A 23,236-nucleotide genomic window follows, 5' to 3' on the forward strand; every position below is an offset into this window, starting at 1 on the left:
TTGTTTACCTATAATTTATAAGATAAATTTTTTAAATCTAATTAATTTATAATTAAATAATATTTATTAAATATAAACGAAAGTACTATAATATTTATTAACAAAAATTTTAGAAGTAGGCCTTTAATCCAGTCAGTAGGCCGTCGCCCGAGATGGTCGTCGGGTCAGCGCCTTGACGAGACCAGACGAGACCGCGCCGTCACGAGATGCCCCCCGCTAGCGTCGCGACGGCGGGGCGATGGCCGAAATCCTCGAGCGCGGCGCCGCGCGCGGCTGCTGCTGCCACTGTGGTATCTGTATGGGCCGGTGCCGGTCCACGCCACGTGCGAGACCCATTTGGCCGGCCGCATATCCCCCTCTACTATACTATCCCACTGCGCGCCCGTGAGCCCAACCCACCCACAACTCCTCCTATAGATGAAAAGGGGGCCTGCCACTGCCAGTGCCGCCTGCGCCCGGCACGGCAAAGCGAAAAAGCGGCGGCCGGCGAGCAAAAGAGAGCGGGGGGAATCGAGTTGGCGTCGGGTGGGCAGCCTGGCATCCCATTCCTGCCTTCCTTCCTCCCCGACGACCCAGACCAGACGGACTATTTTTTTCCTCCTCACCCGCACTGCCACTGAGACTGACTGCACGCTCTCCGACTCCACTCTGCCACTCCCGCGGTGCCGACCCAGCCTCCTTCGGCGGGCTCGATGCGGCGGCGCCTCGCGCCGGCGCTGCTCTTCACCGCCGCGGTGCTTCTGGCGGCGCGCCCGGGCCCAGCGGTGATCGCGGCAGGTAAGCGCCCGCCGATGCCACTCGGCCCGCCAGGCGCCGGGTTCCCCTTCCTTCCTTCCTTCCTTCCTTCCTTTGCAGCTCATATATATTCGCCAGCTGTCGCGCGCGCTTCTCACCGGTGATCGCTGTCGCTGGGGTTCTGGAGGCTGGTGGCTGGTAGGGTGGGTGGGGGTGGCGGCGGCGACTGTGCTCGCGAACCGGAAGCGCGCACTTCGCTCAACCGGTGCTTCCATTATGTTCTGCTCTTTGCTTCCCTGCCTTGGTGGTGATTCATTGAGTTGATGAAACCTATTTTCCCCCCTTTTACTCGAGACTTTCTGGTGACGATTCTGCATTCCGTCCCAGATTAGCTGTCGTTCCCCAGAGCTGCATTTTTATGAGTATGTTAGTATTATATTTTTCGTTCCTCCTGAGGTACTGAGGGTTTGAGTTCGAGACGTGGTCACCTCGCTTGGGGGGAGTGGGGGATACTGCCAGAGAAATTGTTCGCGGCCGCCGCATGTGTCGTCTGCCATAGGGGGACCTCGCTTCGCTAGCATTTGGAGACGGGAGTCCTCGCGCCATCAATTCGCTTACCTAATGGGGTTGCTGTACTGCGCCGGGTTAAACAGTTCATGCCTCTCTCGCCTTGCTTTTGCGGCCGTTGGATTTTGCTCTCCGCAGAACTCCCCGTCCTGTCATTTGGCGTTACTGAATCACTTAATTTGTTTTGACTTCACCTTCACCTGATGTTTTCACGTGGGTTGTTCAGACTTGTCACTTGTGCCCTACTCTCTCTTCTAAATTAGAAGTCACTTTGATTACTATTTTGGTATATTCATTCTACTTTACTATGCATCTAGATAAATAATATGTCTAGATATATAAAAAAAATAGATGTACATAAAAAAATCTTATAATTCAAAACGGAGGCAGTACAATACTGCTGAATATCTTGAATTCATATACGCTTATCCGTAGGTACCCCACATTCTGAATACCTGGTATAGCACGTTCCATAGTCCGATGAAATCGGGGGATCGTATTTGGAATTTATTGCATGTTCTGTTGGTGTTGGGCATGCAAGATGTATCTACCTTGTACTGGTCCTGAGGATCTGAGGCATTCACTTCAGTTTCTGTTTTCTACTCCGTAAGATGCAATTCGTGTCATGAACCGAAAGAGCCAGCTCCACGGCTTTCATTGAAGATTTTGTTCTTTCTGTGTAATATAAAGATGTGGAGTGATTGAGATGGTCTTAAAAAGTTATCTTTTTTTTTTCTGTTTTCTTATATCCATACTTCTGCAGCACCATTCATTATTCATAATTGTTCTTCCTTCATGCAGATTGCCCCTTAGATTTGAGTTGGCCCAACTACGGACTGATAGCTTCAGTGTGCTCGGACCAAAATGGACACTCAAAGTGTTGCCGCTACATCAATGCTGTTCTCGCGGTCTCATCTGCCATGTATGCAAACACAACAGGCACCCTTGGGGTTCCGGCTCAAATTTCTGATGCCTGCATTGCCAATATCTCTGATACATTGGTGTCCAAGGGGATACTGCCCACTGCCGCTTCGTTTTGTGGCCTTGGGATCAAAATTCAGGTGTCCTATCAGTGTGTTGGGATGACCACCGTCCTTGAGATGTTGCAGTCTCCGAATTTCAGCGATGTCACAAGAAGCTGTGCAACTACACTTTCGGATGATATCACTTGCAAGAGGTGCTTAAACTCTGGTCTGTCGTACCTCCGCCATCTTATCGGGGAACCAGATAATGTCACGTTGAATACCTGCCGTGATGCTGCTTTTGTTGCATTTGTGAGTCAAGGGAATATATCTACCATTGATACGGCTGGTTGCTTTTTTAGCGTTCAAGGGCTTAGTGCTCTTCAAGGTTTGAATATTTGATAAATCAATTCGCCTTCCTTTTCTGAGAATGGCTAGTGTCATTAAAAAATCTTAGGAAAAAACTCTTTTAGATTCTGTTATCTTAGCAATATTCCCTTTTCTCTCTCTGTGTTTTTTGTGATATAAAGATGACTTCTCTTTCATTTAAGTGGATCATATAATGTGACTTAACATATAAAGCCTGGCACCTCACAGAATCATTTCCTAGTTTTTCCCCCCATCGCTTGATGCTAGTACATTGCACAAAAACAAAATGATTGCTGTGGATATTTCTTCTGGTTCAAACAAGCTTTTCATACCAAATGGTTGCTCTGAATTCTGCGAATCAACTTTACCCCTGATAGCTTCCTGTATAAATATTCAACAATAGGTATCCATCTTAATCTAAACATTCATAATAATTATATATTAGTATCATTGTTACCTTTACCTCTTATTGTAATAGTTAAGCATGAGCATACTGCTTTTTTTTGAATCTTTGCCAAAAAAAAAAAAAATCTATTCCATATATTGGTTAATAAGATGAAACTATTGCTTTACATCTGCTTTTGTTATGCAAAACTGTAGCTGTATTTCTTATACTTATTGATTTGCTTCTTTAACGATTTAGGTACTTATGTGTATTAAAGTGTGTTCTCTGAAAAAGTATTTGTTTGTTGTGATTCTGTAATCTGTTCCTTGACCTTGTCCAATATGTTGAACTTCTCATCGTTGAATATATAATGCAGCGAACATCTCTGGACCGGCTCCAGCTGGACTTGCCGTGCCCGATATTTCTCCTAGTCCACTTACAGTGCAAGTTCCTGTAGTACCACCCAAGCATCATCGCAGTTACAAGCTTGTTCTATTCCCAGCAATTGGAGCTTTGGTTACTGGAGTAGCAATTCTACTAATGATAGTACTGATTTTCCTAATCCGTAGAAAGAATAAAGAACTCAAAAAGCTGGAAGGAAATAACCCTCTGGATGCATGGAGTTTTTCCTGTGTCAAGAAGGGCCAAGAAGGTAACGATTTCCTGATTTTTTTTATTGTGATATTGTAATTCTTTCACGAATGTCTGCTCATTTGGATGTCCAACTGTCTTGGATAATTTAAAGAGGTTATATGGCATCTGATACAAGTGCTGGATACTAGCATACTACCATTTCTTTGTGGAATATGTTTGATTTTAGATGACACAGAATTCATTTATGGCTATCGGCGTGTATGTGATAAGGGAAGGAACCAAAATGAGAGTTACAGCCTAAGGCAAACATGAGTTCCTAGAACAAGTTAATATGTTTGGCTTCTTCCATGCTGTTCAGATTAAAAAAATATATACCATGTGCACAGTAGACGTCAATATCTCAAGTTGGTATACATGGTGTCCCGTTTGTACTCATTATCTTAAATAAAAAAACACCTTTGAGGAACTAGGTGATTTCTAATTTAAAAGTAAATAGACACCCAAATTCAAGACAAAGAGGACTGAACTTGGATGAGGGTGTACAGACTCCCATAAGCTGAGCTAGGCTCAGTTCCTTTCAGTCATTATCATGACGCTACCAATAATATGGATAGTAATGATGTGGTCTGAATTTTTTTGCCACAGTGCATCGTACTAAATACTATGATGGACTTCCTGTAATTTATTCAAAACCTTACCCTTATGGTTCAAAATAGGATAGATTGATGTCACAGGCTTTATCTTCAAATTACTTAATAATCAGAATCAGTTCAAGAACCATTTCAACTTATTTGCCTAACTGAATATTTTGCAGGCAATTCCACCATTTTTGGCAGATTTAGTTACAAAGAAATGAAGAAAGCAACAAGGAACTTCAGCACAGTGTTAGGAGGAGGTGAAAATGGTACAGTATTCAGAGGACAACTAAATGATGGATCTGTGGTTGCTATCAGACACGTTGAGTGTTCACCAAAACAAAGTCAACATGAATTTTGTAAAGAAATGGAATTTCTTGGGCGATTGCATCATCGGCATCTTGTTGGACTAAAAGGTTTTTGTTCAACAAGATTTGAGAGGTTAATATCTGTCGTACTTAAATTCAGATATCCACCGAGTTATGGTTCTTACAGTGTTCTGTAATCCAGGTTTCAGGTGTATGAATACATGGAAAATGGAAGCCTTCAAGATCACCTACATTGTAATATGTCATGTTTCGTTCTCATTCTTCTGATGATGCATCATTTGTTGAATTGATGCTAAAAAGCATTTTGCTCTTTGCAGCGCCAAGTAAACACCTGCTACCATGGAAAAATAGGGTCCAAATTGCCATCGATGTTGCTAATGCTTTGGTGAGTTTCAGGAAATCTGTGATTGTTTCTTTCTTTCTTTCTTTCTTTCTTTCTGCAGAAATCAGTGTTCGTGATAAGTGAGACTTAATAGTTGTTTCTTATGATTTTGCCAATGTGCGCAAAGGCTAAATCAATCTTTACCATATTCCCTGTTGTGATTAAATATATTTTAAATTTTATGTTTAACTTTTTATGATGTTTGGTTGCAGGAGTACCTTCATTTTTATTGTGATCCTCCACTATACCATGGAGACGTTAGGCCTAGCAATGTCTTCTTGGACAAGAATTACCTTGCAAAGGTAAATTAAAACAGAACTTCGTCACAATTTACAATCCTATTCTGCACATCCCAACCGTTTGCATTTTAACAGCTTGCTGGTTGCGGTCTTGCACACCACTCTAGTATTGGCAATGCAACTCCCAGTCGCACCCCAGCAAATGTCAAGATCCAAGCAACTCCTGGTAAGGCTCTCTTATTTTTCTGGTGCCTTTTGCTCTGTCAGTTAGTACATGAAGGATGCTATATTTTGAATGAAATATGGTTCCGACCTCTGCATCCGACTGTTAAGCCAAAGCACTCAGCCATTATAAATGCGAAAGAATAGAAACTTAAGAGCCTGTTCGCTTGTCTGAAAAACCATGGCTGAAAGTATTGTTATTGTAAGAGAAAACACTGCTGGCCGGCAGAAAAAGTACGGCTTAGACAAACAAACGAATGTGCGCAACGTGTCACCATGTCACAGGCCAAAACCTACCTGACAACGTCTCACCACGCAGAGAGGATCAGAACTTCTATAGAGGTTGGAGCTGCCATTTAAGATGAGGGAATGGTCTCTGGATTTTTCATGGCATTTGTGATTTTTTAATCCCACCAATTAATTTCACCCAGTACTGTACTCTGTACTAGTATCCCAGTAGCAATGTATAAAATCAAAATCTTTGAGCAGGCTACGTAGACCCCGAGTACATGGTGACCCAGGAGGTGACCCCGAAGAGCGACGTGTACAGCTACGGCGTGCTGTTGCTGGAGCTGGTGACGGGGAAGCCGGTGATCCAGGACAACAAGAGCCTGGTGGAGTGGTCCCGCGAGCTCATCGGCACGGACTACCGTCTCCACGAGCTGGTCGACCCGTCGGTGGCGGACGCGTTCGACCTGGACGAGCTGCAGGTGGTGGCGGACGTGATCCACTGGTGCACGCACCGGGACGGCGCGGCGCGGCCGTCCATGAAGCAGGTGCTCCGCATCCTCTACGAGCGGCTGGACCCGCTGTCCGGGCGGTTCGCGCGCGCCGTGGAGGGCGAGGAAGGGTACTACTACTACAGCCACGGCGGCCGGCGGGTGAAGGGGAAGCAGGCAGGCGGCGGCGGCGACTTGTCGTGGCTGCCGTCGTCGAGCAGCACGTCCAGGTCGCACTGCAGCCGCAGCGTGCTGCTGGAGTGCAACTCGCCCGAGCCGGAGTCGTCCCCGGCCCACGGCAACGCCGCGTTCCTGGCCTGATAATACCGGCCCGTCACCCGTGCTGCGCGTCCGTGTTTTGGTCTGCACTGCACTGGAGCTGGCGCTGCACCTGCACTGCGCCCATCCGTTGCGTCGGCAGTTCTGCAGGTCTGGCTGATGCGGTGCCAGCTGCGATTTTTTGAGGAGACTTTTCGTGGTGATTTTCTGGTGACGAGTGCCGACCGACGGATCCTGCAACGAGATCGGGAGGGAGTGGAGCCGGCATGTGAGCCAGGAGGCAGAGAGTGATGGGAGCACAACTGTGCGAGGTGGCACGCGTGAGAGTTTACTGACTGCTGTCTCGGTTCGTTTCCCTAGGTGTTGGTTGTTTGTTTTTCATTGATCACTGCATTGATGTGCTTCGGGAACATGGCTGCATCGTGACACAGATTTCACTGACGAATTGTTGTCAACTAACGACTAGACTAAAAAGATTTATCTCTAGATTTATAAACTATATAATTAATTTTTGTTTTCGTCTATATTCAATACTGTATGTGTATATACCACAAGATTCGATATGACAAGAAATCTTGAAAAGTTTTTGGTGTAAAACTGTTTAGAACTTTAGTAGGGCTTGCCAGAGTGTTTCGCTAAGACTGACTGACTCCAGTAGCGTATCCATTAGGTAACCCATACTTAAAATGGGTGGCACACATTGTTTTTGCGGTGAAAATACACGCTCCAACGGAGTGGGCAACCACGGGACCAATTTTGGGTCGACTGTGACGCCGAAGGCAAATATGTGTCCGCCATCCCTCTTATTGCGTCTTGCCGGACCAGGCCCTCTCCCCTCTTGCGTCCTGTCCAAGGAAACGGGCGACAACTCCAGCCACCCGTCGTCCCGGTCCCGCGAGCGCCGCGACACGGCTGTCCCGGAGCTTCCCTCCCCTCACAAGGTGGAGTCCGGTGTGGGCACAGCGGCGGCGGATGACGCGTGGTGCTCGGAGGTAGGCTCCGTGGTGCAACAATAGCGGATGACGCAACGACGAAGATGACATGCGGGGCGGGCTCGTGTGGATTCCCCAACCTCTAGCTCGGCACCGACATGGCCAGGCAACCGAGCGGACTGAGCCACCGCAAGAACCCAGCCGCGCCGCTGCACCGCCCCGACCTGCTCTCCTGCGCACCGAGTCAGAGTGTGGCCGCCATTAACGGTCGGCTACCGTCCTCGCCCTTGTTGCGGTTCCGTAGAAGCACATTGCCGCCGCCTCTCTCATCTTTGTGGCTGCCCTGGGACCGTGGGGCGCCCACCACGACGTCCACATGCCAGCAGCCACCAGATCCCGTCGGCGTGCGCGCGGCCGCAGCCTTGCACCCTAGCCGTTGCCGGTGCCGGTGCCGCTCCCCAGCAGCAGCGAGTCAGGCAGGCAGGCAGGCAAGCAGCTCCGTGGCACTACTGTCCCTGGCGCGCGTGCCCGTGGCAGGCTGCTGCGGAGGCGAAGTCACTGTCAGATCGGCCGTCCGATGCCATCGATGCCCGCCGGCAGACACGACAAGGCTGACCTCACGCACCTGCCGTGCCGCCCACAGCAAGTGTGGCGTTTTCCCGGCGAGTTTATGTACCGCGGATCGAATCGAAAGTATTCTCCGGGACTGTGCGCATCGATCACGATAATTATTATTAGAGTTTCAGGGCAAAAGCCTCGGTCATTGCATTACCACAAGGACCAGAGTAACAGGTTTCGCGATTTATTGTTATATATATATATTATCAATCATCAGGAGAACTGGAGAACCGACTGGATCGCGATCACGTGACACTAGATCGATCGATCCCGTCCGGCAAGCCAGTCAGGCAGAGGGTCAGAGGGGAGCTCCGCGAACGCGAAGCATCTCATTCTCGTCTCTCCACAGTGCCGGTGGGGCGGCGTAGGTAGGTAGGCGCAGCCCGGTGGAATCCACAAGTCAATGCTTGCACGTAGGAGTAGCAGGGGATCGGTCGCGGCTCACGATGCGGCTGCACGCGGTCCGCGGCGGCGCCACGGTTGGCGCAAATCGGGCGGATCAGATGATAAGGCCGAACGACCGAACCCCAACCCAAAGTGCACTGGACGGACGGACGGGTTGATACTTGATTTGAAAAACAAACACAGGAGGGAGCAGACCAGCAGAGTACTCTACTCTACGCCAATCCACGTTCCGGGGGACGTTTCCTAACCAGCCAGCTAATATCTGGGCTTTGTAAACAAACAATTCCTGTAGCCGCCCCGCAAGTAATTAACCTTCACATGGGCGAGCGGGCGGGCGATGCGTTCTCCTGCCATCTAACGTGTAGTAGTATGTGCCTCACTGTCCCAGACGTCACAAATGCGTCAATGCCAGTGCCATCTCGATGGCTGCTGTGCTCCAGACCGTAGAAACTCGGCATCGGCAACGGGAACTGTTAGGTGCCCGGTTGCCATCCAAACCATGATCCAGTCAGACACCCAGTGCTGCACGTCTCCACGAGCGTCCTCCTCCGACCCGGGCCGGCAGCCCCGCAGAGCACACGGAGCCGTTCACGGTTCACCTTCACCGACCCCGGGAACCGCAGCGGAGACTGAGAGCGAGTCGCCGGGTGGTGGGCGCGCACCACTCCTGGAGTCCTGGGTCTACTACTTCTACCGCCCGGCGCCCGCTGACCTGACCCAGCGCCAGGCACCGCACCTCCACCTTTCTATTCTACTACTACCTGCAGTGCACACAGCCAGAGGAGCCAGCCGCGATGCTGCAGCAGCAGCCGCCGCCGCCGCACCGGCACGCCAAGACGGACTCGGAGGTGACGTCGAGCATGGCGGCGTCGTCGCCGCCGCGGGCGGCCTACTACGTGCAGTCGCCGAGCCACGACGACGGGGACAACAAGACGGCCGCCTCCTCCTTCCACTCCTCCCCGGCCGCGTCCCCGCCGCGGTCGCTGGGGCGAGCGTCCAGGGACTCCTCCTCCTCCTCCCGCTTCTCCGCCAGCGCCAAGAGCGCCGGTGCCGCCGGACCGGGAGGCGTCGCGGCCGTCCCCGGCGGCCGGCGACGCAGCAGCCCGTGGATGAAGGAGGCGGCCATCGAGGAGGAAGGTCTCCTCGGCATGGACGACGACGACGGCGACGGCTCCGGAGGCCACGGCAGCGGGATCCCGAAGCGGGTGCGGTACGCGCTCGGCTTCGTGGGGGCCTTCTTCGGGCTCTTCTTCTTCTTCGCGCTCATCCTGTGGGGCGCCAGCCGCAACCAGCGGCCCGTCGTCACCCTCCGCGCCGTCACGTTCCACCGCTTCGTGGTGCAGGCCGGGACCGACGCGTCGCTCGTCCCCACCGAGATGGCCTCGCTCAACGCCACCGTCGCCCTCGTCTTCCGCAACACCGGCACCTTCTTCGGCGTCCACGTCTCCGCCGACCCCGTCACGCTCTACTACACACAGCTCCAGCTCGCGTCCGGCAATGTGAGCACTCCGCCATTCATTCTTGTTTCGAACTTGTTCGGATTTTTACATTACAGTACAGCAGCAATCTGTTTGTTTTACTAGTATGAGTTTGTTCATGGATCATCATCACTCGGTGTGCGCCGTTTAGCTCAAAGCAGCCGGTCTTGATCGATCGAGATCGAGCCTAGTAGTTAAATCGCTCAAGTCGCCATTGATTTTAGGACGGATACTGGAGTAGAATGGTAGAGAATTTGCCATTTTAAGGTTGCTAATCCAAGCGCCTCAACTAAAAGTAGAATCGCTACGGATGACATTTCAAGGTTGCTAGTACTTGCTAGAAGAAAGGTTGAAGCTTTGTGTCTTGATAACATTTTTTTTTTTGGCGAAAAGTGTTCCTTGATAACACCGAGGACTGTTTGCAAGGTTTCTCTGTTAATTAGGGGCAGTGAAAAAATTCACAGATTTTGCCAATACATCTCCCGAACCAGAGCAGTAGCTGCCTCAAAATGCAAATTGTTAAAACAGGACAGTAGATAGAGTACTTAAAAATGAACAGAACAGTGGACTACAGCTGCACAGTGACATTGACCCGAGCGAGCAGCACGCGGTAGCAGTAGCCGTCGATAGCGACTTGCGACGGGAACACGAGCGCAGAGTCACCGGGTCCGCGCCGTGGAAACTCGAGCAGACACACAGCTCATGCCTTGCAGTTTCCTGCATCGTAGCTGTCACCCAGTTCTCACTCGCGTCGCCGTCGCGTTCCCAGCACCCTGCATGCCTGCTGCCTGCTGCGTTGCATTCGCAATTTCGCAATCGCATTTCCGGGGCCAATTTCTTCTCTTTTTTTCTTTGTCATGGTTTAGTTCGTGAAATTTTTAGCTTACCGTAGCACTTACGCTAGTATTTAAAAGTTATTGTTTAATTATAGACTAATTATATTTAAAAGATTTGTCTCGTAAATTATAGATAAATTAGTTTTTGTCTTCATCTATATTTTCTGCAAAAGAAAGATCCTTTATTTGACCGACGACCATCGTGTCGCGTTGCATTTGGTCGCAGATAAAGTACTTCTACCAGTCTCGGAAGAGCCAGCGGAGCCTGAAGGTGGCGGTGGTCGGCGACAAGGTGCCCCTGTACGGCGGCGGGTCGGGGCTGAGCAGCACGGCGACGACGCTTCCGCCGCCCAAGAAGCGGGCGCCGCCGGTGGTGGTGCCGCCGCCGCCCGTGCCGCTGCAGCTGACGGTGCGGCTGCGGTCGCGCGCCTTCGTGCTGGGGAGGCTGGTGAAGCCCAAGTTCTACAGCGAGGCACGCTGCAGCGTCACCATGGACCAGACCAAGCTCGGCAAGCCCGTCTCCCTCAACAAGGCCTGCACCTACACCCACTAGCTAATACTCCTGCTGCCGTCGCCGTCGCCATCGCCGTCGTCATCGCCGTCGTCGTGAACTTCGCCGTTGTTCTTGAATTCTCCGATCTCCATCGTGTTACACTGCCTGCGTGCGTGCGTGCGTTATATCTGGATTGGATGGGAGCATTGTTGGTCGGTTGTGTTTGTACAGAGGAATTTTTGGTATTGGAGAGTTTTGTTGAGATGGAATAAGAATCAAACCTTTCTTGATACGGCGTGTGTGTGTTTCCTCCCCCGATTGCATGCCATGCCGTGGAGGGCATGTAAAAATAAAATGTCGGTGAAATTCAGTGCGCTCGATGCAGCAGACCGAGACGTAATTTTTTTTTTGGCCTTGTTTAGTTCTCAAAAATTTTGTAAAATTTTTTTGATTCTCCGTCACATCAAATTATTAGACGTATGCATGGAATATTGAATATAGATAAAAATAAAAACTAATTGTACAATTTAGTCGATATTGACGAGACGAATCTTTTAAATCTAGTTAGTCTATAATTGGACAATATTTGTCTAATACTAATACAAATAAAAGTGTTACTATTTTTATTTTATAAAAATTTTTTTAACTAAACAAGGCCTTGGTGAAAGACGCGTAAAACTCCTGACAATCACCGGAAGTGCTCGAATGAAATTTGGCAGCTCAAGTTTGTCAGTTGTTTCAGAAGACATCTGGTCTCCAACAAAGAGATTAGATGGCTCCAATCAGCATTTTGCTCTTCATGTAGATCTGATTCTGACAAATGTAATATTGTAACACAGAGCTCCTCCTGCCTCCGATTCTAAAAGAAAATACGGAGTAACCACGAAGCTGGATCTGAGATAAATGAGCGCATCCGTATCACTGTTGCAAAGTTGCGGAACGAGTGATACATTAACTAGTGCAGTACCCTGTTCTAGCGATCCTAGTGCATTGAGGCCTTGTTTAGTTCCAAAATATTTTGCAAAATCGACACTGTAACTTTTTCGTTTGTATTTGACAAATATTATCCAATCATGGACTAACTAGGCTCAAAAGATTCGTCTCGTCAATTTCGACCAAATTGTGTAATTAGTTTTTATTTTTATCTATATTTAATACTTCATGCATGTGTCTAAAGATTCGATGTGATGGAGAATCTGAAAAATTTTGCAAAATTTTTTGGGAACTAAACAAGGCCTGAAACGGGCAGGGTTCAGATGTTGAGTGAAGGGATGGAGCTCACATGGACAGGTCAGGCAGAGATCGGAACGTGTATCCTCCGATGCTTCTCAAGATAAAACCATCGTGGTGGAACTCAGTTTTCGCCATGGCATTGGCATGATCCAGCACCCATCCCCATCTTATTAGCTGAAGCCACAGACCAAAAAAAAAACAATATACACGGCAAGCATGTTTCAAATCTAATCTTTTATTTACTTTACGAATCCTGCCCCATCCTCTCCGTCACCAGATTTATCCACATCATCTGAAATTTATCTGCCGTTCGATTCACAAACTGACGTCGATCAAGCCGTCCACGCATCCATTCTCTGCCTCCCCTCCTCTCTCGCGAAACCTCCCTCTCTCTCTCTCACGGCGGCGAGGCGGGCGTGGCAGGGTGTACTAGGGCGAGGTGGCACTGGCTCCCGGCCATGGCAGTCGAGGCACCCTTGTCCACCGGCACAACGATAAGTTGGTCCCGGCGCAGCTGCTCCCCGGTGCGGGCTGCGGGATGTGGACAGCTCCACGGTCCGTGCGTGGCCACCCCCCGTGCCCACGCGACTCCGCCGACGCAATCTAGGTGGGCCCTTCGCGACGGCGCTCGGGCGGGATGGACTCCGATGCCGTTGCGGGCTACAACGTCGAGCGAACCTGAGGTAGCAGCGGGGCCTCCGGCCGTGAATCCCCATCATGACATTGTTGCCCTGCTTAGCTTCTGCTCCGCTACAGGCGAGTGATCTCCATCCTCAAGTTCATTCAGCCTGTTCGCTTGAACTGGTGGGTCATGTCAGTTAGGTGTTTGATCTAATGTCGTGAACACCATGGTGCAGCATTACGGTGTGTCACAGCTTCATTCTTTTGGTTGGGCTCTGGGCGTCGTGACCAGCCAAGCCATGGCAGAGTCACAGCTTCATTCATTTGGTTGGCCTCTCAATGTCGTGACCGGCCAAGCCATGGCGTGAATGTGGCGATACCAACCTTGGTAGCCAAGATTTTATATTTGACAGGTCATTGCCCATTGCATTGCTGCATAGATATCTTGCAAAGGCACTGCTCTCCTGTTTCTTCTCTGTAGTTTGTATAGGGCACTCTTGAGAACTGACGGGAGGCAAGCTCAGGATCCAGAAAGCTAGATAGTAATTGCCCAGTTTCCTTTTCTATGGAACAAATTAATGTAGATGACACCTCATCCAAAACACAAAACTTCCATTTGCTAAACCTCCATGCTTAGTTTTGCTACTACCATGATAACTGGTGTGATTGAGATATGAGAATACATAAATATTATACCCTGATTCCTTCCGGACAACCAAATACATTTGCGAATGCTGGATACACACTAAGTGCTTAAGAAATGCCTTACTGGAATATATAATTTCAAGCCTCAGCAAATTCAAAATTTCAATGCTACACATTTGTTTGACACTTCAACTATATACCTCAGAAAGTGAGCAGGAGTGCAGATGAAGCCATTTCATATTTATGAATGTAGCATTCTGCCTTCATCCTCTTCTTCAGGAACGATTTTGCTGCGAAGACAATGATCCAAATACTGATGTTACTATGTTACTATGTTAGTTTCAGCTTATATTCTTGACAGCCTGATTGCCAATGAGGTCTCTCCTGAGAAAACAACCCAGCTAGTATAGCTCTTCATTTTAATATTTAGCACTTGTTGCCTTTGAGAAGCAAGTTGCAAATTGACATGGGTTCATTCTAAATTTGTGTGAGCAAGATGCAGACCCCTTCAGTGTGAACAGTGTAAGATGTGATAGTCATAGCAAGAGAGTGATTAATCTGTAAGAATAAGGGAACCAAGGCCAACTTGGAAACAATTTTACAACTTGTCCTTGCCGCTATAAAATAGTATAGAGCTTAATAACTATTTCTTGTTTTTTTTTTTCTTTTTCAGGAACTTATCCTGGGAGCGAGTTCATTCCACATTTTTTTGATAATCTGTTCATTACATCATTGTACCTTTTTTTAACAAATCAATGTAATTGTTATGACAAACTAATGGCTCACAAAAATAAGCAATACCATCTCTGGTTCACTTGCAATTTCAATGAGTCATCGTGAGTGGTCTTTACCTTTTTTATTCAAAAGCATATCTGTCTTATTTGTTCGATCTCATGGATACAAAGATATTGATCCATAAGCTGATCTAATTTATCTCTCCATTCTCCAATAAGTAGCAATGCTACTTTCCCATTCCTTAGATTCCAATTGTATTTAATTTTGGTAATGTAGCTTTGTTGAGAACCTCGGTTATCTGGTATGCACTTCTGCTGTCAAACATTTGTTTCATCTAAACCTCTGAACTGTTCAGTCTGCTGTTGCTTTAACTATATACATTGAAGAGTTGTCAGTTCTGACTGTAATGCACATTTTGTGGCTTGTTTTCCAATGAGCAATGCACTTGCTTTGGAAATTCAAAAGCTGCAATACTCTATAGCTTTCGTTCAGTGTCAAGGCCAATTTGGCTCTTTTATGTTAGATGTATCAGTCAAACTCTGAGCTTCTGTTTCTAAACTTTCCCATGCCATAATCTGAAATTCTGAACTTGCATGCCTGTAATCTAGCAGAACATATATAAGGCCTTGAACATCTCAGGATCAACAGGTACACAGGATGTATCAGAAAGTATGTTAAGATGAACCCAGGTTTCACAATCATACATGTTGAGCGACTATTTCTCCTTTATCAATCTATTGCCAACATAACAATACTACTTAATTACATTTAGAATCTAAATTAGACACTTTAAAAGTAGATTAACGAAGAGCATAAGATCGAACATGATATAGAGGTTTCGGTGTCCACACAAGCCAGTGGCGCGGCAACGCCGTGCCCATGTCTTTCTAGTATCATCCACAAGCTGTCAAATCTTTCAACAACAATATACTCGGTAACAATTAGTTAACCTTCGTGCACAAACGTTGCAAGAAGTCGTCCATCGGTGGTTCTTGGAGCATCACTTGCAGAGTAGTATATCTACCAATGAGGCAAGAACAGATGAAAGGCCATCACTGAGTTAATTGCTTCCTCAAACAGATCATGGCGACCACTGAAAAGGCCGACGAGAAGTTTAGCCTATTACTCCCTCCATCCTAAATTATAAGTCATTTCAAGAATCTTGGAGAGTCAAATCATTTCAAGTTTGATCAAATTTATATGGTAAGATAATAATATTTATAACTAAGTATCATTACATTACTTATTAATTATATTTTCATAGTATACCTATTTGATGTTATAAATCTTTATAATTCTCTCTATAATTTTGGTCAATGTTGAGATGCTTTGACTCTCCAATATTCTTGGAATGGCTTAGGCCCTGTTTAGTTTCCCACCCAAAAAATTTGCATCCATCCTATCGAATCTTTGGACACATGCATGGAACATTAAATGTAGATAAAAAATAAACTAATTACACAATTTGGTTGAAAATCGCGAGACGAATCTTTTAAGCCTAGTTAGTCCATGATTAACCTCAAGTGCTACAGTAACCCACATGTGCTAATGATAGATTAATTATGCTTAATAGATTTATCTTGCAGTCTTCAGACGAGCTATGTAATTTGTTTTTTTATTAGTTTCTAAAAACCACTTCCGACATCCTTCCGACACATCCGACGTGACACTCAAAAATTTTTCATTTCCAATCTAAACAGGGTCTTATAATTTAGGATTAGGATGGAGGTTGTACTATCTTTCGATTTGATGTCTTTTCTCAATCATTTACCCAAAGTGATACCACAGGACACAAGAGGATAGAAACTTGGCTCCGTTCATTTGTCTTATAAACCGTACTTTTTCTATCAGCAGTATTTTTCTTTCATAATAAATCAGCGAACATTATTTTCGACTATGACTTTTCATTCAACTCCTTAAGGAACCCCCTTTTTATCTTTTGCACTTTAATATCTTGTAAACATATAATTAATATATCAAATAATGCATCGATGCTTCGTATGCAAAATACACATACACCACAAACTTGAACATATGTATCAATAGCAACCAAAAAAGAGCGGCAAGGATTCAATATATGGAAAGAGAAATACTGAATCATGAAGAGTTAACCTCATGATTTAGGTACAAACTCTTTTCTGGGAAAAGACCACGGGCGGTGGTGAGGCAAAATTCACCCTGTTCACTTGTTAGTCATGGTATAATGTTTTTCTCTCGCAACAACTCATTTCCATCGCTTCTGTCTCTGAATATCTTTTTTTTTCCCTGGAGCGTTGGTGTGTTGTCTAACCAACAGCGCAAGAGATGCGGTGCTGAGCCCGCACCTACAGTCCATCGGGTCGGACTACCGGCACGGCGCCAACTTCGCGACGCTGGCGTCGACGGTGCTGCTCCCCGACAGAAAGAAGATGCAGGATGCATCGATCTCGACAAGCATACAGTAAACGCTTGAACTGTTCCGACACCCAACTGCTCACGGTAAGCTCTCCTAAATACTGTCACTGCAAATTTGGTTCATATTTACATCCAGTGTAAAAATTGACTGATCTGGTGTTCATCCCAGGGCTGAAGTACGGGACTAGAGCTTGGTGTGGATATGTAGTAGTTGTTTCAGTCATACAGGATTGCTACATGTTGTGCTTGTTATCTTAAGAGTTCAGACTTCCAATCAAAGATGACTCCCAAATGCAAGTGCAATTCCTGTAAACAAATTCCAGCTGCTGATTCAAAAAGAAACACTTACACAACCCAGTTCAGCAATTGTGCTCTTAATGCTAGCATAATTTCCAGGCTAAGTACAAGTTTAAGAGCTCAAGATACACTCTGAGATTAGAGTATATGCAGATCACTACTACACTCACAAACACATTGTTTTTCGGTTAATTTTTTTCACTGTAGGGGCTCCAGATTCCTCAAAAACAAAAACAAAAAAAGGAAACAAGACCAAATTCAGGACAGTCAGTACTCAATACCATGTTTCTCTTCAAGGCTTATAGCAGATGAGGTTCGAAGCTAACAACACAAGGTCATGCCGTTGCCAGATCGTTTCACTTGTGCTAAATCATAGCCAATTATACTTAAAAAATAGTAAAACAGAATCAGTTGATAGTAGAGGTCAGAACATCACACGTTACTGCAAATATTGCAATGGATGCAAATAATAAGTTTCAACTTCCCATTCAAAAAAAGATAGATCCACCTTCTTATCAACAATTTACTAGGAACTGAATCTTACAAAACCACCATCACAAGCAAGAAGCAACCATCAGCCATAATAACTTAACAAGGCCCATTCCAATCAAGCATTCTGAAAGCACGGCACGCAGACCATCAGTATTCACGTCGTGAAAAGCATAGATCACTGCATTTCTCTCAAACAAGCAGCCACATATAGTAGTTCACTGATAGCGTCACCACAACAGGAGACAGGACGAAACTAAAAACTCAAGAACAGCGCACTCCTAGAACAGAGCATAAACACCTAGTATGTAGTGTAGCAGATAGATACAATGAAACAGCTAGGCGCGCTCCCCGCGGATGCGGCGGGCGAGCTGGATGTCCTTGGGCATGATGGTGACCCGCTTGGCGTGGATGGCGCAGAGGTTGGTGTCCTCGAAGAGCCCCACCAGGTAGGCCTCGGCGGCCTCCTGCAGCGCGGCGACGGCGGAGGACTGGAAGCGGAGGTCGGTCTTGAAGTCCTGCGCGATCTCGCGGACCAGGCGCTGGAAGGGGAGCTTGCGGATGAGCAGCTCCGTGCTCTTCTGGTACTTGCGGATCTCGCGGAGCGCGACGGTGCCCGGGCGGAAGCGGTGCGGCTTCTTCACGCCGCCGGTCGCCGGCGCCGACTTGCGCGCCGCCTTGGTCGCCAGCTGCTTCCGCGGCGCCTTGCCGCCGGTGGACTTGCGCGCCGTCTGCTTCGTGCGGGCCATCTGCTTCGTGTGGGAGTGGAGGGCGCGGCAGGTGATTTGGGCTCGGAAACAAGACGGTTTTGGTAGATGGGATTCGCTTGGGGTTTGGGTGCGTTTAAGTAGCGGTGGGATTTTCGGGAATTGGCGCGCCGGCTTCAAATTTCTTCGCGGTTTTGGGCAAAAATTTGGAGGGGATCCGGCCGGGGAGCGCGACCGCGGGCCGCGGCGCCAGCGCAGCAGGGGGGCGCCCCGGGGGAGGGGAGCCCTTGGATGAGGGTGGATTTGACGGCGGGGATGCCTCCTGCGGCAGCGCTGCCACGGATCGCGATCCGCGTGTGTGGTGGCCCCTTGCCGGCCGCCGTGCGTGGTGTTGGACTGTTTGGGCCGGCTGCAGCTTGTGTGTCTCCACTTGGGCCTTCTTTAGGCCTCGTTTAGTTTGCAAATTTTTTTAGTTTTGGCTAACTTCCATTTCAATTTAATAATTGTTGTCAAATTATGGACTAACTAGTGTCAAAATATTTATCTCGTAAATTACAGATAAATTATATAATTAATTATTTTTTATCTATATTTAATGCTCTATGCATATGTTGCAAGTTTCGATGTGACATGAACCTTGAAATTTTTTTGGAAACTAAATAAGATCTTAGTTCGCAAAATTTTTTGGATTCGACTAGCACCTTCGGTTGTATTTATCAATTATTGTCCAACCATGGGCTAATGGGCTCAAAAGATTTGTCTCGCAAATTATAAGCAAACTGTACAAATTGTTATTTTTTAATCTATATTTAATGTTCTATGCATACGTCTAAAGATTTGATGTGATGAATAATCTTCAGATGAACTACATCCGTGTATTTCTCTTCAAACATGGGTCCTCTTATTTTCTCCCTATGCAAACGCCTCGAGAAAACAGAGCCGTTCACGTTTGCTCCTTTGTCGCACCTCCACCGCACCCTAATCACGGGTGTGCTTCTGTCTCCCGCCTACACATGCCCCATGGGTGTGCGTCGCTCTGTCTTCCTGCATCTCTGTCAGACCTGCCGCGAACCAGTAGCCAGATAGCCATCCCAATAAGCATCTCTATTCTCTCATGCCATAGACGCTGGGCGAGCAGCAAAGAAGTCGGGGCGACAGAGTCAACTAATGATATGACGAAGAGTTGGGATATTCGTGTGTTACTAGACGGAATAATCCGTGTGAGCCTAGAGCTTCTAAACGGTAAGGTGTGAGAAGATGTGAATAGCCTCCATGTGTATTGAGATACACACGGAGACAGGTAAGCTATATAGTCGGAGAGGGAGGGGAGCGGGGTCACCGAGAGCGCCGGCGTGCAAGCAGCTTCCGCTCCACCCTCATCGCGCTCCGAGAAGGAGGAGAAATGAACAAGCAAGCATCTCCCTCTAGTAAGAGAGAAAGGATGCTTGCTTGTCCGAGAAGGAAGAGAAATGAACAAGCAAGCATCCCTTCTCTTACTTTTCTTGGATGCCTTATGGTACCGCCAAGGATATATTGGCGGTTTACTACAACCCTAAGAAAATGATATTTCTTTGGCGGCTAGATTACAACACAGAGAAATTTTAGACCCTAAAGAATTATCGGTTTTGGTGTAGTGAAAATAAAGCTCATGGTAACAAAAAAACAGGTTTAGGAAAAGGAAACTAAAGTTTAGAGTCTTCAAATCCCACCAATTTCAATGTCTAATATGACTTCTAATGAATGGTAGATCAAAACCTCACCCCTCAGATCTTCTCATTCCCTCTCTTAACTTCAAAAAAGGGAAAGGACAAACCAAACCATATAAGAGAATCTCCTCTCTCCCTCTCTCAACCCTAAAAGGAAAAAGGAAAAACACACCATAGAAGAGAAGTTTAGCTCCCTTGGTTTTACCACTTTTTCGTAATCTCTCCACCCACCCCACCACCACACACACACCCCGACACACCAAGGTACATAATATTGCAAACAATTCCCATTTCAGCCTATGCAGTATGCAGCATGTATGGAGCTGCAACACCACAGCCCACCTATGTCAAAAATATTAAAATGAAGCTTCGGCTCAATACACGATTATGATGAATTGAACAAGAGACCAAATTGTCCCTCCTCCGCCGCCGAGTGCCTCTACTCAGCCGCAGCAGGGTGACCCTGTGTGGGACCAGTGGACTGGTTCACACTCTGCTCACCAGGGGGAGCCGTAGGTACCTCGCACGTCCCTTTACTTGTTTATGTGTTGGACTTAGTTGATGGATTGTGTTGGACGTGGATGTTCGTCGAGGATGAACGATATGTGTTTATGTGATTCTGATGGATGATATGTGGTTATGGACATGTCGATGGTTCGATTATGATATGTGATATATTGTGATATGTGATATATTGTGATATATGTGATATATGTGATGAGTACATGTCGATGGATATGCTGTCCTAATAGCGGATTGCGCGGAAATAGCCTGAACATTAAAAAAAATGAAATTTGCCAGCTTCGCCGACTGCGGCACTCGGTTAAGCTGGGACACGAAACCGTAAAAGCCTCGGGCTCAGTGGCTTCGCCGAGTGCCATGTGGCCGGCACTCGGCGAAGGCAGGGGCTTCGCCGAGTGCCAAAGTCCCACTGGGCGAAGAGGACGGAGAAGCCAGGGGCTTCGCCGAGTGCCAGCCACGTGGCACTCGGCGAAGAATTTTAAAAAAATAAAGCCATTTCTTCGCCGAGTGCCTCGTGGCTCGTGGCTGGCACTCGGCGAAGACTTCGCCGAGTGCCAAAGTCCCACTGGGCGAAGAGGACGGAGAAGCCACTTGCCGTCATCTTCGCTGAGTGGGCCCTTGGCACTCGGCGAAGGCTTCGCCGAGTGCCCGAAATTTGGCAAGTGCTCTTCGCCGAGTGCGGCACTCGGCGAAGCCTTCGCCGAGTATAAAGTAGTCTTCGCCGAGTGCCCCAGGCACTCGGCGAAGTACTATTTTCATGTAGTGAGACCAAATTGTTTCTTGAAAATTACTCGTATATGACCAAATATTAAATTAAAGTGGAACTTAATTGTTTGATCCAGGATCACATTCGATAAGAAGAACGCGAACTGAAAAGGTGAACTAATAAAACAAGCTACCCTCAGTAAACTTATTTTCTTTTTATAATACTCTCACTGAACTTTATTTCCCCAAACAGCGCATCAGGCCATCAGCACTGCGAGAGATGATCGGTTTTCCTATATTCCACATGCCATACGAAGATCACTGGTTCCCGACTGCTGCTGGCAATTTGCTGCTGGGGCCTTGTTTAGTTCTAAAAAAATTTGCAAAATCGACACTGTAGCACTTTTGTTTGTATTTGATAAAAATTATTCAATCATGGACTAACTAGGCTTAAAAGATTCGTCTCGTCAATTTCGACCAAACTGTGCAATTAGTTTTTATTTTCATCTATATTTAATACTACATGCATGCGTCTAAAGATTCGATGTGACGGAGAATCTGAAAAATTTTGCAAAACTTTTTGGAAACTAAACAAGGCCTGGCTAGCTTGAGCTGAAAAGGTACCAAACACCATTAATCTTATAACCATGTTATAGATCAGCACTCACACTTGCAAATTCAGCGAAACAACGTACTCCAAAACCTCCTTTATTTGCAAATTCATCACTCTAAGTCTAAGGTGGATATCATACATCATACAAGTAAATACTCGAGAATAGAGAATAGAGGCCATACCAGCAATGACTCGGTGTAGAAGCTCACAAAGGGATAAATAATGCTGTCGACGACTCTGCCCATCTCGCACACCTTCCTCGCCTGCAACTGCAATGACGACCCAACAAGCTCGATGGTGAATACGCCATCTTCTGTGCTTACAAAAATGACATTGGCGTCTTGGGCAACGCCACTCAAACATGGCTGCCTCTTAAGGTTGCCAACCGGGAGCAGCGTTTTGAGATCGATGACCCTGCGCTGCACCCATCGGCCATCGTCGTCTCCGGCGGTGCTTTCCGTCTCCTCCCTTGCCAACAGGTAGAGCATGGTACCCGTCTTAGGACACAGGCAGGCCAATCCGAGCCCGCCGCCCTCCGCCGCCATGACGACGACGTTTGTGTTCTTGCCATTGCCAATGCCGAGACGCTTCTCCCTCGGCAGCTCCATCATCGACAGGACGTCGCGTTCCCTGATGCCTGCTGAGATGATGTCCCTTCTGCGCACACGGCGTAGGAGGCCGTACCGGTACCGCAGTATCCCCGCCGTCGGCAGAAGAAGTAGAGCGAGTCCCCCACCAGCGCGGCGGGGCGATCGTCGAGGTTGTACCGGCCGTGGTCGAGGTGGATGTTGATGTGCACGCTCCACTCGCCGGTGTCAGACGCGTAGAAACAAGCGTGTGCGTCGAAGTAATGGCTCTCCGGTATCGGTATGTTCTCCACGCCGACGAAGGCGACGATGAAAGGTCCCCCGCTGCAGCCGCGGTGGTCGTCGTCGCAGCCTTCGGTGGCCGCAGCGCAGACCACAGCTGGGCGTGTCAAGACATCCGGCACATCGGGGAGGCTGTGCCGCTCGCCGGTGGCTGGGTCCCAGACGACGTAGGAGCCGAGCACTCCCCTGGGGTCGAGGGAGCCGTAGTCGTAGAAGACGGCGTGGCCGTGGCGGCAGTCGAGCGCATGGCACCGGCGATGGTCGGCGTCGGAAGGGCGGAAGGACGTGGTGGAGACGAAGCGGGGAAGCTTGCGGTTGCTAGGGTTGTGGAGGAAGCCGAGCACGGGGGCCGTTGGGTGCAACGCGCGGTAGCGGCCGGGGAAGGCGGCGTCGGTGATGATGCAGCGCCAGCCCTTGCAGACGGCGGAGGCCCGGACGAGCCCCGCAGGATCGTCCGGAGGAAGGCGGAGGAGGATTTCCGGAATGAGATCGTCCGGCAGAGTCCGCGGAGGCGGCGCCAT

General features: G+C 47.9%; 4 protein-coding genes across 5 annotated transcripts; 2 read left to right on the top strand and 2 right to left on the bottom strand.

The window, feature by feature from the left end:
* LOC8077612 (probable receptor-like protein kinase At1g49730) lies at positions 455 to 6,941 on the top strand. Of its 2 annotated transcripts, XM_021463280.1 has the most exons (9): positions 455 to 777; positions 2,104 to 2,652; positions 3,395 to 3,670; positions 4,427 to 4,688; positions 4,758 to 4,810; positions 4,894 to 4,961; positions 5,171 to 5,260; positions 5,333 to 5,423; positions 5,909 to 6,941. In XM_021463280.1, exons 1-9 carry the CDS (start codon positions 693 to 695, stop codon positions 6,457 to 6,459), a joined length of 2,025 nt encoding a protein of 674 aa, XP_021318955.1. In that variant the 5' UTR covers positions 455 to 692; the 3' UTR covers positions 6,460 to 6,941. The 2 variants fall into 2 exon arrangements, with proteins under 2 accessions (XP_021318955.1, XP_021318956.1); XM_021463281.1 differs by lacking the exon at positions 455 to 777 and having other exon boundaries at positions 2,297 to 2,479.
* Positions 8,844 to 11,471, top strand: LOC8074003. The gene is made up of 2 exons (XM_002446447.2): positions 8,844 to 9,871; positions 10,913 to 11,471. Exons 1-2 carry the CDS (start codon positions 9,167 to 9,169, stop codon positions 11,237 to 11,239), a joined length of 1,032 nt encoding a protein of 343 aa, XP_002446492.1. The 5' UTR covers positions 8,844 to 9,166; the 3' UTR covers positions 11,240 to 11,471.
* On the bottom strand, positions 17,614 to 18,463 carry LOC8074004 (histone H3.2). Its single transcript, XM_002447801.2, has one exon. The coding sequence runs from the start codon at positions 18,340 to 18,342 to the stop codon at positions 17,932 to 17,934; it is 411 nt and encodes a 136-aa protein (XP_002447846.1). The 5' UTR covers positions 18,343 to 18,463; the 3' UTR covers positions 17,614 to 17,931.
* Positions 22,454 to 23,236, bottom strand: LOC8077613. The gene has a single exon (XM_021463588.1). It carries the CDS (start codon positions 23,234 to 23,236, stop codon positions 22,454 to 22,456), a length of 783 nt encoding a protein of 260 aa, XP_021319263.1.

This window comes from Sorghum bicolor, chromosome 6 (assembly GCF_000003195.3).
Source record: "Sorghum bicolor cultivar BTx623 chromosome 6, Sorghum_bicolor_NCBIv3, whole genome shotgun sequence".
Taxonomy (NCBI): Eukaryota; Viridiplantae; Streptophyta; class Magnoliopsida; order Poales; family Poaceae; genus Sorghum; species Sorghum bicolor.